The 14126-nt window shown below is 35.7% G+C and overlaps 1 protein-coding gene across 1 annotated transcript in view; it reads right to left on the bottom strand.

The window, feature by feature from the left end:
• The window catches only part of NRXN1 (neurexin 1), a 702150-nt gene that overhangs the window by 629870 nt on the left and 58154 nt on the right, over window positions 1-14126 (bottom strand). The window contains exon 2 of the mRNA XM_085325818.1: window positions 1549-1578. Coding sequence (XP_085181944.1) covers window positions 1549-1578 — 30 coding nt within the window. The remainder of the gene's footprint in view (window positions 1-1548; window positions 1579-14126) is intronic.

Genomic DNA, 14126 nt, shown 5'->3' with positions numbered 1-14126 from the left:
TAATAAAAATGGGCATACTTGAAATCTGTGAATAAGTAYGCTCATAGCAAAATCTACTGTTTATTTAAACAGGAAAAGTCTTATMACTAATGCATGTGTTTTCTCCAGACTTACCACATGGAGTAAAAAGGTAAACATAGTTGGTATTTTTCACAAACAAAAAAAGAGTAGAAAATTCTGAAATAAAACCCACACTTCTTTTTGATGTTCATTCTTCCTTGTTCCTGTGTCCAATTCTTGTCTCAGATATGATGAATTTACAAGGAAAATCTTAGGACAAATGTGATCACCTGAAAGCAGAGACTTCCTGAAGTCAGTGCTATCCAGATTTAAAACTTACACCAACCTCTGGACTGGCCCTGGACAGATTATCTCCACAGAGTYGCTGCTGAGAAACATCATGCTTATTTCTGTGCCTAGTGGTTTAGACTACAATTCTTTGAGAGCAGAAAAGCGCATACCTCAAAATGTGGCTGTTATTTCATCCTGAATGCTTTCTACAACTGTAGCCGCCTTTAGCACTGCTATATACCAATCTTTACATCTCTCACAAAAACAGGAGACAGACTTCAAAAAAGGTCAACCTGTATTTTAGGATCCTTTTCCTTACCTTGATATCCATGAAATATTTACTTTGAAAATATACCTACCTCACATTATCAGTGCAAAAAAGCTTTACATTTATTTGCATCACTTAGACATACATTAAAGTATATTGATGGCATTTCAAAATAAAGAAAATCATGTAATACCTTTACTTTTACCTATGGATTTGGTGAAATGGTTCCATGAAGAAAGCATTTCCAGACAAAAAGAGAATAAAGAAGAGGAGAGAAACAACAGTAAGAGTCATGAGTATATGTAAATGCAATAATATCTGAACATGAAAAGAGACAAAGTATAAATAAGTATCTGGAGACAAATGGAGATGCAATCAGTGTCCTATTAGGATTTAGCTTATTTTTTTCCATGTACATGCAGAGAAACATAGAAGTAATCCATGCTTAGATAAGGAGTGACACAAAAAATAACATGAACAATGGGTTAAGAGAAGAAAAATCACTGATCATTAGGTTGCAAAATTGTATTTTCAGCATTCCAGAAGCCAGGAGCAGGTGCTTTCTGCAAGTTTCCAATCAGCCATGCATTAATGTAAATGKACTCTTCACTGTGTACAATGGGACAAGCTGAATATCTTCTTTCAGGAACTATCTGAAGAGTGCTCTTGTACTTCRTTTCTTTCACACATTCACCCAAATCGTATTTTCTGATAAATATGTAAAATTTCTTAATCACCTTTTCATTTTTCTCACCTCTTTTCAGTTATTATATAGCGAGAGGGGAAGTTGAGGAGGCAGGAAGGATACAAGCTTAAGGAGCAAACAAAAAATATATAATGAAATAAGAAAGATGTGAATAAAAACCATGTGTTTATTTGCAGCCAAAGACAGCTTTCAAGCATTTGCCCATCATTTGCTGTGATGGATTCAAAGCAGCTACAGAACAAGAAACAATGAAAGCAGAGTGGAAAAGGAACAGAGCCCATACCTTGGTCGCCCATCATCAGGTGCGCCAGACCTTGAAGGGAAACAAGAGCACAGTCAGCAATGAACAAGGGAGCACGGGAAGGTGGGGTTGTCACAGTGACAAAAATGTTTTGTGACAGGCATCTGTTTCCTATGAGATGTCTGCATCAAAGAGGGAAATCAAAGAGCATTTTTCAACCACTGGTTGGAATGCTTTGGGCTACGAGTAATAGAACTGCAATTCAAACACTGGGTGCTGTTTTCTTGTGTATTTATTCTGTGTAATAGTTGGAATGACAGAAAATAATAAAATACTTTCAAATCCAACCAATTCCTTTAATATTCCATCTGTCTTTATTGTATTTTGATTATATTGCTTTGAACACTTTGCTGGGAGGACTTCCTGTCCTCTAGTTGTTAAACGACATTAAAAACCTGGAGAAGTGTAAACCTGAAAAATGGGCTGGGTCTGATCTTTTTCCCCTCATAAAAAATGAGCATTTCAGGTAATTAAATAAAATTTATTTGTCACATTGAAATGATAATGCAAGGGATGTCTCCTTATTTGTGTGAAACACATGAGAACAGAATGAATTTCTTCCAGAGAAGGCAAATTATTGCATATGCAGTATAAAATAAATAGCAATAAAGAAAATCTAAGTGACAGCCTCTGAGGCTACTTGATAGATCTATGAGGAAAAGATTTTGCTTTATATATGCATTTCAAGATCAAATCAAATCATACCAGTATAGATCTATACCTATAGTGATACTTCACAACASATGTCCATAACAATAATTACTCAGTCAGGGCCAAATTTCATTAATCTTCAACCAAATTTTTCAGCTTTTTTAATGCAGGATAACAAAATGACATTTATGTTCTCCCCGAGGATAATTTTATGCAGGGGGAACATTTTTCTAGAACTGTGAAGCTTTTTAACATTTTACATCTTGTTTAAAAAACAGACTTATTCCTGCTGAATTTAGCTGTTTGTATGATCCACTTTAGAAGTTATCAATTATTCATGTTGCAAACATGTGCTCCTCTTCTCCACCAACCACAGAAAATGATGCTTTAACATCTTATTTGCAATTTGTTAAAGTTAATTCACACAAAGAAGCTGTGCAATAAAATATCCTGTCCTTTATTGGAAAGCAGACTTCCTAGAGAGTTCCTGCAATTTCTAATTCACAAAGAAAATCAGGTGCACAAATGACTCATAGTACTTGGGAGAGTTCAAAGAATATATTCCCGACTGTAATCAGTCTTAAAGGATTCGTGTCATATCAGTTCAAAATCTCAAGTGATAGTTCAAGTAAACTAACAATGGGTTTCTCGAATTAGTGCTCTTAATGTCACCCTTTTTAGGTCTGTTGTTGAACTCAAAGACCTGACGTGCCCCATCTCTTGTACAGTAGCTTCCGTTTTCAGATAAACTGCACTTCAGCAGGTGCAGTTACTTGGGGCTTACACCACTGTAAAGGAAAGCAGAGGACGATCCCGAGGAGCTGCCTACATAAACATTACTGGGGAAATATCACACAGTTGTGCTGCAGTTAATAGCTGGCAAAGGAGAGCAGAAATGGGTGTTCTTGCTGCACCAGTGATGCTGCAACTGAAACTCACTGAAAATATGAAGCATAAAGTCCTGTAGTCAAACTTTAATCTTTTTATGCTGAACTTCACTGCTTAGATCTGTTGCTGCATGGCCTGAAAATATTAGTCTCTTTATCTGATTCTTTAAATTTTTCTTTTGCACAGTACTGGCAACTAGAATAAGAAATCTCAGACTTTTGAAATGGTCTTAACTGTATTCAATAGAGGAGAAAACAAAATGGGCAAAGGCTGTAACATTGCCTTCTTTAATATCATTTTGGCTTTTTAGCAACTAACACTATTTATGTGAGCTCTGACTGCTCTTACAAGATGCAAAGAAAAGCTCTGTCATGTCTCCTAGGGGAGAATAAAGATAATCTCTTACTAATTTGCACTTAAATACAACCTCTATAGCTAAGGACCTAAACAGGAAAGCCTAGCTTCATGACATTACCACTACCCTGATAGCTATTTTTGCTAAAATGCTATGTGCGACAGGCCTGTCATAAATACATAATTCTTATATAATTTGGACAACCACAAATGGCACGTGAAAACCTTGAAAACATAATAGAGAACGCTTGAATTTTAAGTCACTTACAGTACTGTTCAACTAAAAAAGGAAGTAAATATAAACAGAATACATTGCTCAAACCAAACATCTATCAATTTAAAAATTTTGTACTACTCTTGTCCTCAAGTCACTCTATTTTTTTTTTGATTCTCTATATTACTTTATTTGTGAAGTAGTAAGGCTATGTATACTTATTTCTAAATGAGCATAGTGATACTTATTTTATCTTTTTGTAGTCTATGCATGAAGGCTATGGAAGAGCCAAGCATTACTCCTACTGAACCCGTACAATCTGCAAAGAGGTTAAAATTACGCACGTAAATCTAACATGATAGTGATCACTGTTAGACTTTCAAGATGATAGTCTGTTCATAATAGAGAATACCACAGTAAATACTCATAGAAAATTCCAGCTTTAAATAGGTAGCCATGTATAGGTATGCCATACATTAAAAATAGTCATTTGTGCACCATTAATTTATAGGCAAAATGATAGAGGCCTTTTCTTTGTGAATTAGGAATTAAAGATTTAGTAGGAATACCTCTTGTATGCATGTGTGATCATTCCATCTCTATATAAACTTAGCATTAAAAGGACAAAGTTAAGGGGCACAGAAAGGGATAGGGCAAGTGGATATGTTAGACAGAATATTTTCATAATTTGTGGTGTAAGTTTCATGCAGAGCACAGGCTAAAAGAAATTTAAAACATGGTAAACCTGTGATGAACATGTTCAACCCTACCACAGTTCTAATCAAATGAATAAAATGTAGCTTTTTCATACCAGCAATATATGTCATTTAAACTCTATGAATATTAAATCCTTCTGTTTTCTTACTTAACCTAACTTAGGGAGGTGCTCAGATACCACAGAAATCAAAGATGAAAAATCATAGCTCAGTTTCCAAATTCTGCTTTGAATAAACATTTTTGGCTTTCATGTACAGCAACTTTAATTTGTATACAAACATCCAAACCTATTCTGGAATAAATTTAAGGTTGCAGCTTTAAGGATTAGATTAAGGTAAAATCTGAATTAATTGTTATTCCTGCCTTGTACTACTGTGCTTAAATAAATACATGAAATGAAATTTTATCTCCTTTTATAGTTATAGGGATCCTAATTCACACTTGAATCTCACACTGACACCAGTAAGAGCTTTATGCACAGATCAAACATAATAGCAGATACTTATTTCCAGGCTTTCATGTTTTTCAGTTAGAATTCCTGTGTCACTGTTGCTGAATACATTTTTACTTCACAATAAAAGAGAAATTATATTGATATGTATGTCAGTAAGAGTGCACACAATTAAAGCATGAAATTTGTTTACATTTTGTCTCTTTTACTGGTATCATATGCTTTTATAAAATTCCCTGCCTTGTGTATGTGATAAATCTGAGCACCTCTCTTTGCCCTTGAATGTGGCAGCATGGAGAGGTAGTACTGATACTCCCAGGATTTCTAAGAAACTTGCAGCTGAGCAAGCAGTGGCCCGCAGCGACCTGCATCCCGAAGGAAGTCGGGCCCCACGGGGACTGCGTCCCACCAGGGGTACCGTACCCACCTCGCGCATGAGGCAACTCGCAAACCCCTTGATTTAAGAGTAGCTTTAAAAAAATTTCAAAAAATGAAATGAACATAATATCTGCAGTTTAAATAGAGCCATTTTTGAAATAGGCAGTGGTTCGTCCAGATTCAGCCCAGAGAGAATTTTAAAGGCACGCATACATAAAAAAGCACCTGCACCTTTTGGCTTATAAACAAAAAGACAGTATTAATTCCCCACAACAAGAGATCTGTGAACAATATTTTATACTTATACAACTGTTGTATATATGCACACAAACACGTTTTACCAGCTCATAGACATACTTACCAATATTCAGGCTAGACAGCATTGTGCTTTAGTTTCCACTGCCCTGTGCCTTACTTTCTTTAAATGGACTTAATTACATTCCAATATTATTATTAAAATCACATGCCTCTTCTTTTCTAATGTTGAAAAGGCAGAATGAATGATGTTGAGAAGTCTGACAAATAAACTTTTTTTCCTAAACTTTTATGCTGAAAAGGATAATACAGTAAGCAAGATTTGTAGTATTAAAGAGAGAAGATTTCCCTAAGCCATTAAAATATAGGTATTTAACATGCACTACATTCTTATGAGGAGAAATTATGCTCCACACTGATGAAACAAACATTTCCTTAGAGTGTTTTTCATACAGAACATGAGATGAGATTGGTCCTTCTGCAAATCTCCAGAATGATTTTAAGCAGTGATGTTAGTTATATGAGTACAGATCGCATTGCGTCAGTGGAGATATTCTCAGCTTACACCAATATGGCCAAGATCAAAATCAGCCTTTGCTTCTGTTCCGTATGAAAAAAAAATCACGCTGATTTAATAAACTTGTAAACTTTTAGGGTAAAGAAAATGCAACTTACCGTACTGAATGATATGCGTACCTTTATAACACTAAGTAGAAGGGAAAAACACACTAAATAGAAGGGAAAAACAAGAGCTTAGGAAAATAAGGAAGAAAGCACCCACCTTCCACATAGTTGTCTTCTGTAAGCACATAACAGGGAAGGAGAGAAAAGGAAAACATTCATTAAGCAGCATGCAGACTGGAACTTGCCATTGCATGTCTTCATCATGCAAGGCATCAAACACAACATGCAAGTGCTCCATTGCTACAATCCAGAGGGGGAAACAAAAGCACCAGGGAAGCAGTGTTTCCTCTAGTTAACAAAATTTACATGATAGGAAACAAAACAATACTGTTTCCAAAGTACAAAAATTGTACAGGATTTGCTGCAGTTCTTTGTAAGMTCAATTATTAGCACTCATTAAGCAGAAGGTCTTCTCCTAAGACTTTTATAACTGAATATTTAAAAACTATGGTCATTTATGATAGAAATTTTAAGTTCATTTTCTTCCGCATTATGAATTTTCCTTAATGATCTCTATGAAGTAACCAATTTTAAGCAGTTTGAACCAGATAACTTAAGCTTTAGAACATGCTGTGAAAATGTTAAAACAGGACTGATCCTGCACTCATTACTGAGGCAAGCGTCTCATCTTCATCAGTGGGTCAAATTTCATAATCAAATGCGGAAAAACTGTCACTTAAATTGGGCGGGACCGTGACCAAGTCCCACAGCATTTGTCAACATCAGAAACCTGTATAGCATAATAATTAGTTGATAATAGTTATTAGTTAATAAAAATTAGTACTCTGCCTAGTACAGTCAACAAAACACAGCAATCTCAGGCATACATTCTGCCCCTGAAAGAAATCAATGGGAATTTTGCCTAACTAAAGGCTGTTTTCAACAAGCAATAATCTGGCCCTTTATCCCCGCCTAGGAGGCACTGGAAAGAAGGTTTCCCCAAATTGCACACAGTGAGAGGGGGTCAGGATTACGCCTCAGCTAAGAAGTAGGTGGGAGAATTTAAATTTAATAAACAGGACCAGTGTCCTAAAAAACCCGTGAGTCTATACTCCTCAGCTCCTCCACTGAGGAGGTGATTCTGAGGGAGTAGGTCTCTGTTGCCCATCACGATTTTGACTGAGGAGAGCATAGGAGAGAGTACAAAGATATCTCAGGAGAGATAAAAGAGGAAAGGTAAAATAATAAAAGAACAACAACATGGAAGTCAAGGAAATGGACTGTGCAAAAATAATAAAAAAATGGGGGAGGAATTAGAAGGACAAAAACACAACAGGCTGACTGCTTAGGATCTCTCTTCCTGCAGTTTGTGCAGCATCCGCAAACTCTTGCTGGAGAGTGAGGACTGAGAAGGAATTGTAAATTGCAGCCCGATTCTGTCATTACAGTTCATTAGCCATGAAGTTTTCTTATATGCAAATAAATTTTTATGTGACTGTTAAGCAATGTGATTTTAAACTAATTTTCATCTGTTGCAAACCAGGGACAAACAAAATTAGTTGCACAGAATTGGGCTCAATAATATCTCTTAAGCCAGAATGTTTCAGCTTTCATAATGCTAAGCCTTGTAAATTAATGTCACAAACCACTGAAATATTTCATCATAATTAAATAGTTCTCAGATAAATAATTTTAATAGTTTGCCACTCAAAAATAATAATTACAGTGAACAATGAATTTAGGGCTTTAAGTTTTCTCAGTTCTTAGTTGTAATACTCACAGGACAGACCTGACTAGTTATTCAGCTTAAGATACTGTAAATCATGTTTTCCACATACACACTTTCAATTTAAATATCTAAGAATTCACTGCCAGTAATTTTAGCCTGTTATAAAAGTGCAGTGGGTACATACTCTATTTCATGCATTTAGGAAAATACAAAGCTGAAAAGAAAAGAAGGTAATATGGAAAGGAGTACACTTCTTGTAAAAAAAAATCCTGAAGATCAACAGATCAAATAAGAATCACTGATAAAATGAAAAACAGGCAGTTTCACAGGATAAAGATACTATGTTCTATATTCATGGTAAATTACAGTGATATTTGTGTAATTAGAAATAGCTGGTTATATCTAAATTCTTTTGGAGGACCTTCTTCCTTTAAGTGCAATTTCCTTTCTTTAAAAGTAAACCCAAAACTTAATGAAAAATACATTAGCTATTTCCATTGTATTGTAACTTCAGGGTCCTTTACATAGTATTGATTATTGTAATATTGGTACTTTGCAATACCAATATTGCAATAACATTATTTTTGTTATTTAGCTTAACTTACGATTACTTAAAAGCAATGAACAAACTTGCTAAAAGGCCACTTCTGGTGCTCAGGATGCGAGAAAGTCAGAGCTCAGAGAGCGAAGGCAAGGGCAGCACTACATGGTCAAGCCCCCCTGCTTACAGCATACTTTGTTTTCTGTCATGGCTCTGTCACCACGAAGACTTACATCAGCTGAGGAGCTTCCCCAAAATGCTTGATTGATTAAACTTTCTCAGTGATAATAAATTAAACTGTCAACCCATTTTTAATTAAATAAAATTGGGTTGAAAGTGTTGAATTACTGCTCTGTGAATAAAACAGCATATACAGCCAAACCCCTCTACATTGTAATGAAAATTTATGACTCGTGTACACGTATCGTCTAATTTTGGCAATCTTATATCTACTTAAAAGTTGTTCATATTAATAGCTAAACAGTTTTAGAATAAAAAATAGTTTAATTAAGTTTCTTTAAAATACTATCGTGCTTTTCCAGATTTTTATGTTAGATTTGCTTTCAATGGTATAATTCAATTAAAGAATGTTTCTGTGATGTTTGTTATATTTCCATATGACCAACACTTTGAGTTTCCTGATTCCCCTTGTCTTAGCATGGTCTATTGTTCCAGGTGTAGACCAGGAAGCTGAAAGATCCAAATTCTAAGTCTGTTCTTTTTTTATTTTGATCTTACTCAAGTCATGCAAAAAAAAAATGGCTTTGAAAGCCATATATACTATCAATATTACAAGTTTGCAGTTTATGGGGAACACATGTTTCTTCACTTTAAATCAGGAGTTTAAATCAGGAGTAACTATATTAATGTCACTAGAGTTACACTGGTGTAAAATTTATATAAGTAGAGGAGAGTAAAGCTGTAATTTCATATTCCTGTAAGGCATGATGATTTAGCCGCCCACAGTCAGAACTGATACCCGCTGGAGGACCTCACTGTCTACAGCGTAGCTCCATCAGAGTCAGCGGAAAGGGAGGCTTAGGCATCCCAAGGTATCGTTTCCCAGATGTTAGATGCATTCGCACAGCGCTGCTCTTTAGTCATCTTCGCCAATGCACGAACTGCGTATGAGAAGAGGGCTGAAAGGGACTGTTAAGGCAACAGACGGGGAGCATGGTGGCCTACAGCCTCCACCAGTGACTGGCCAACTGGGAAGTTACTTAACGAGCTCTGACACTCACCGAATGTGAAGAGTCCTGTATTTTCCCGTTATGCACAGCTGCTCACTTCAAGAACTACACAGGCCTTCATCCATTGCAAATGTTTGTTTCCTACACCTTCCCTCCCAYCAATGATGCAAAATTACACTTCCAATTTCTGTATTTATGACCTAATTCCTTTAGCCAAATTCTGCTTCCAGTTCTACTGGTGTAATCTGTTGACTTCAAACATCGAGCCAATTACTCAGTTGATATAAATCTCGCATGACACTGTTGAAATCAGTAGAACCATTCAACTTGCACAGGCTGTGAATCTGGCTTATTATCTTTGGATGAATTATCCAAGGCTATTCCTGCTGAGCTAAAAGCAGAATCTGCTCCATATTATTTGCAGTGAAAGAYCAACCAACTCTAATTATTTTAGCCTATTACACTGTTTCAGTGATATAAAAATGGGAATCATATTTTTATAGGGCATGTTGATTAATTCAAGAATAATTTTAAGATTTAGTGATGGAAACCATCATGGAAACCTTAATTTAAAAAATAACTGTTTATATGTCTTGTGTTTCCTACTACTACATTTTTAATTCTGCTAGAATATTTACACTTTCACCATGCACAGAGCACAATATTTGTCCTGATAATTATATAAGAACAGTACAGTCACGATAAACAGATGAAACAGTGCATCAGTATTATTAAAGTGACGAAATAGCATTTTTGAAGTGGCATATTAGAAATAGCATTTTTTTCATAGGTATTTTTTCCTCATCAGAATTATACTTCAGAACCACATTTGGTAAGAATAAAGAGTATAATATACCACAAATGTAGTTTATTAAATTTCATATGATAGTAGCAAGGGCAGTGGGAAAGTAGCCTAAAATAAAGCTTGCTTTTCTGCAGTTKTTTTGCAATAAAAGTGATGGCTAGAAATTTAAGACTTTTTTTTTTCCCCAAGGAACAATGCATAACAGGACAATTCTCTATAAATTTATCTATTGAAAAATATTGTACTGGAAAATACCATTTCAAGAGGCAGCTTCTGCTGTGAAACTGTATTCAGAATCTCTCCAACAGTGTAACTTAGTCTGCCTCATCAGTTTCTTAAATTGTTAGAAAAATTGTTTTASTTAACATCTGATTCAAAAGTCAATATTTGGAAAGCATACTAAAACTACTATGAAGTTTAATAAAGTAAGAATAGTCACAGTCTCAATAAGGAGGAACTAAAGCAACATGCTGAAAAGCTGTGGCTAATAGCACAGGTCTTCTCAAGTGCTCTTTATCTGACAAATTCATTAGGYTTATTTGCATATGTTGCAAAACTTTTGAAAAACACTGTGAATATTGATTGCAATTATTGCCTGTAATTATGATTAATTTCTGCTTTGGCACTGAATAAATGGGGAAGCAACATTTCCTACAGATAGACCTTGTGGAACGGAACTTGGGAATCCATCCTCAGAATATACAAATCCCCCAGAAATAAAAGAAAAGGCTTGAGGAGTTCTTTTATTTCCATATGTTTGATAGCACAGCTCCATTAGGTCTTAAGTCACTGAAGAGCCTCACACAGACTCCAAGCAGCTTTGGATCTCACAGGATTTTAATGCTAGACCCATCCAGTTCACTGACTAGAAATAGTAAGAGTCTGTATTGATTTTTTTGTTTGTTTGTTTAAAGGGGACATTTCAGAGWAACAGGAATTTGTTATTTGTCTATTCTAGCTGCACTTTCTATCTCCATCTCTGTGAAGAGTCCTTCAACAAGCTCAGAAGAGTGTGTCAACACCAGAAATGCAGACGATCTCACAAGAGGTAAAGTCCTCACAAGAAGAACGGAGAAGAATCTCTCTGCCAAATGAGGATCATCAGGATACAACCGGACTTCAGCCAGTTTTGTAGAAGAAAAAGTAATTAGCTCAAACTCAGTACACCTCTGTAAATTTTACTAGCTTCAGTGAAGTTACTCTAGATGAGGCCCTCATTTCCAGCCAGTGCTCTGTATCCCAGATGCACTAACAATGAAACGACTATAAGATAATTTTAGTTAAGCATCTGTAACTGAGCTCCTAGTGTGATGCAGCAACTAAGGGAGTTAGTACAAGTCTCGGATGCATAAGCAAAGAAATAAYGAACAGAAATAGAAGATGGCATTACTTTTTGTGGTGTAACTAAAACCATTACTGTGTTTAGTTCCAGTACTCATACTTCTAAAAGGATGTGAAAATGAAAGATATTTCAGAAAAAAATTGTTCCCACAGTCATTTGTGGCAGTAAGAACCTAAGAAACTCAGCAACCATGTCTTACAATGAGAGTCCTAAGGTTCTCAATCTATTGAATATATCAAAGAGAAGATTAAGAGGTATCTTGATCCCAATCTATAATTAGTAATGTGAAGAGGAAGATTCACGATACTTGGAAGTTCTTTTAATCAGACAAATAGTGGCACTGAGAGTTAGAAAAGTTCAAATTGAAAATAAGAGGTAGATTGTCAAGAAAAGGAAATTAAGCATTGGGAATACTAGGAAATGCTTTCCTGAAGTCTTAATGTCATGACTGAGCCTTCATCTAAAAGAAATTATATCCATCAGATGCTTCTGGGCTRCACGAAGGAATCACTGGAACAAGTTCTGATTTTGCCATTCAGGAGATCAAGTTAATATTATATTACATTAATGTTATAACAGTCCATTTGGGCCGTAAGAGGAATTCATGAATTTTCTTTAGTGAAGTGAAAGCAGAAACAGATCATAAACAGTAGCGAATACTTTGACACCCCGTTAAACAGTGTCGATAAATCCCGATAAATCGTTTTCTCAGAACCAATCTCTGCATCCTTCGCACAGCCAAAAAGCTCACTCAGAAATAAGCTTCTCATGAAGAATTCAAATTCAATGGGCAAAAAAACCCCATTCACACAAACTGTTACTATTGTTCCCCTATGGGAAGGTATTTCTACMGGCCTCCACACACAATCCTACACATTGTAACATTTTCTAATCCACTCTCCAGTTGTCTATAAAAGACAGGCAGGTACGCCTGCATCAGCTTCATGGCTGTAGTAACCACAATCAGGAATCAAAGGTGGTAAGGATAACTTTTTTTTTAACAATTGAGTTTTAGTTATTGAGCCAATGAAAGGACAAACATGTCAYCTGCCTAAATGCAGCCCCTCCTCCCATGTTTTCAGAGTATTTCTTATAATGCTTTACTATTCAGATACAAGCAGAAAAATGAAACAGTGTAAATCTAAATCTTTCACTCAGTAATGAGCTATTCTTTAAGAACTGGGGGGTTTCTGCTTGTTTTTTGTTCGTTCGTTCGTTYGTCCATTTAGCCTCTGAGATTATTCCTCCGTACTGGAAACATTGTTTACACTGAAAATCTCTGGGATTTGGGCACTTTACTTTGATGTGTTTTTGCTTTACCTGTTTTGCTTTTAGACACCTTCCTTGTAATCTCTAGAGGTCTTATTACCTATCAAGGAGAATGGATAGAATAACTATAAATAAGGACTGATTATGTATGGTCAGCTTTGTGTGGTTCGTATGTCTTACCATAATCCTACTTTTCTTCCTAACACTACTACTACTGTTTTGGATTTTCTCCAAATTAGTCCTGCTGGGTACATGGCTAAAAGAAACATTTTCAAGATAYTCCTATCAAAGTCTTACATAGAGAGAGAGAATTATTCTGGCTGGCAGAGAGTTATGGCAGGTGCCAATTTTGTTCTATAGGGTTGATGCAGGGTGACACCAGTATTTCTATTTTAAGAATATCTTTTCCTAAAATAATTTGAAATATTCATAGAATAAATCACTTTAACAACTACCTTAAGAAACAATTGTGAAAAAGAGGAATAAGGATTTTAGATTTTTTTTTTTGTGTAAATGAGAGCAAATTTGCTAGCCCAGTAAATTTGATTCCCCGTTGTGTTGTGCCTCRTATAGTCAGTTATGTCTACATAAAAGGCTACCAAATCAGGTCCTGAAAACTATCAGAAGAAATCAAATTTCTATGCAATCAACCTTTCAAMAAAACTGATCTGTTAGACCCATTAATGCAGTAGGATTAGCTTAGCTGGCAGTGAGCAGGAAATCTGTGAAGCGGTAGAAAGGCAGAAATCATTTTCTGACTGGTTGGTGGTGTTACAGAGAAGATGATCCAGTGGATGACATTAGTGGCAGACTTAAGTAGGAGAAGTCATGGATTTTGATCCTTGGGAAGGATACTGTTTTTAGCCAGTATTTCTTAAAAAATTCTCTCTGCTTTTGTATTATATGGTAAACTGCCTGTGCTTTTTTCCTTTAACGTATTCACTGAAATACGAGAACATTCTGCCCACGTGAGATACTCATTCAGGCCTTGATTCTGTAACTGGATATGTGTACCTGTATATGCKCGTGTAACACCAGCATTAACAGGGATCCATGCAAAGATAGCCATATGATCGTGTTTACTCTCTGCTTTTTACTTCATTCAGTAAATGAGGAGTGTTACTGTGCTATTAGTGATACTGTGACTTTTAA

The sequence above is a fragment of the Rhea americana genome, unplaced genomic scaffold (assembly GCF_003343005.1).
Source record: "Rhea americana isolate MKP2758 unplaced genomic scaffold, rheAme1 scaffold_123, whole genome shotgun sequence".
Lineage (NCBI taxonomy): Eukaryota > Metazoa > Chordata > Aves > Rheiformes > Rheidae > Rhea > Rhea americana.
Note: the sequence above shows the minus strand (reverse complement) of the source record. Positions and strands in the feature narration are given on the sequence as shown.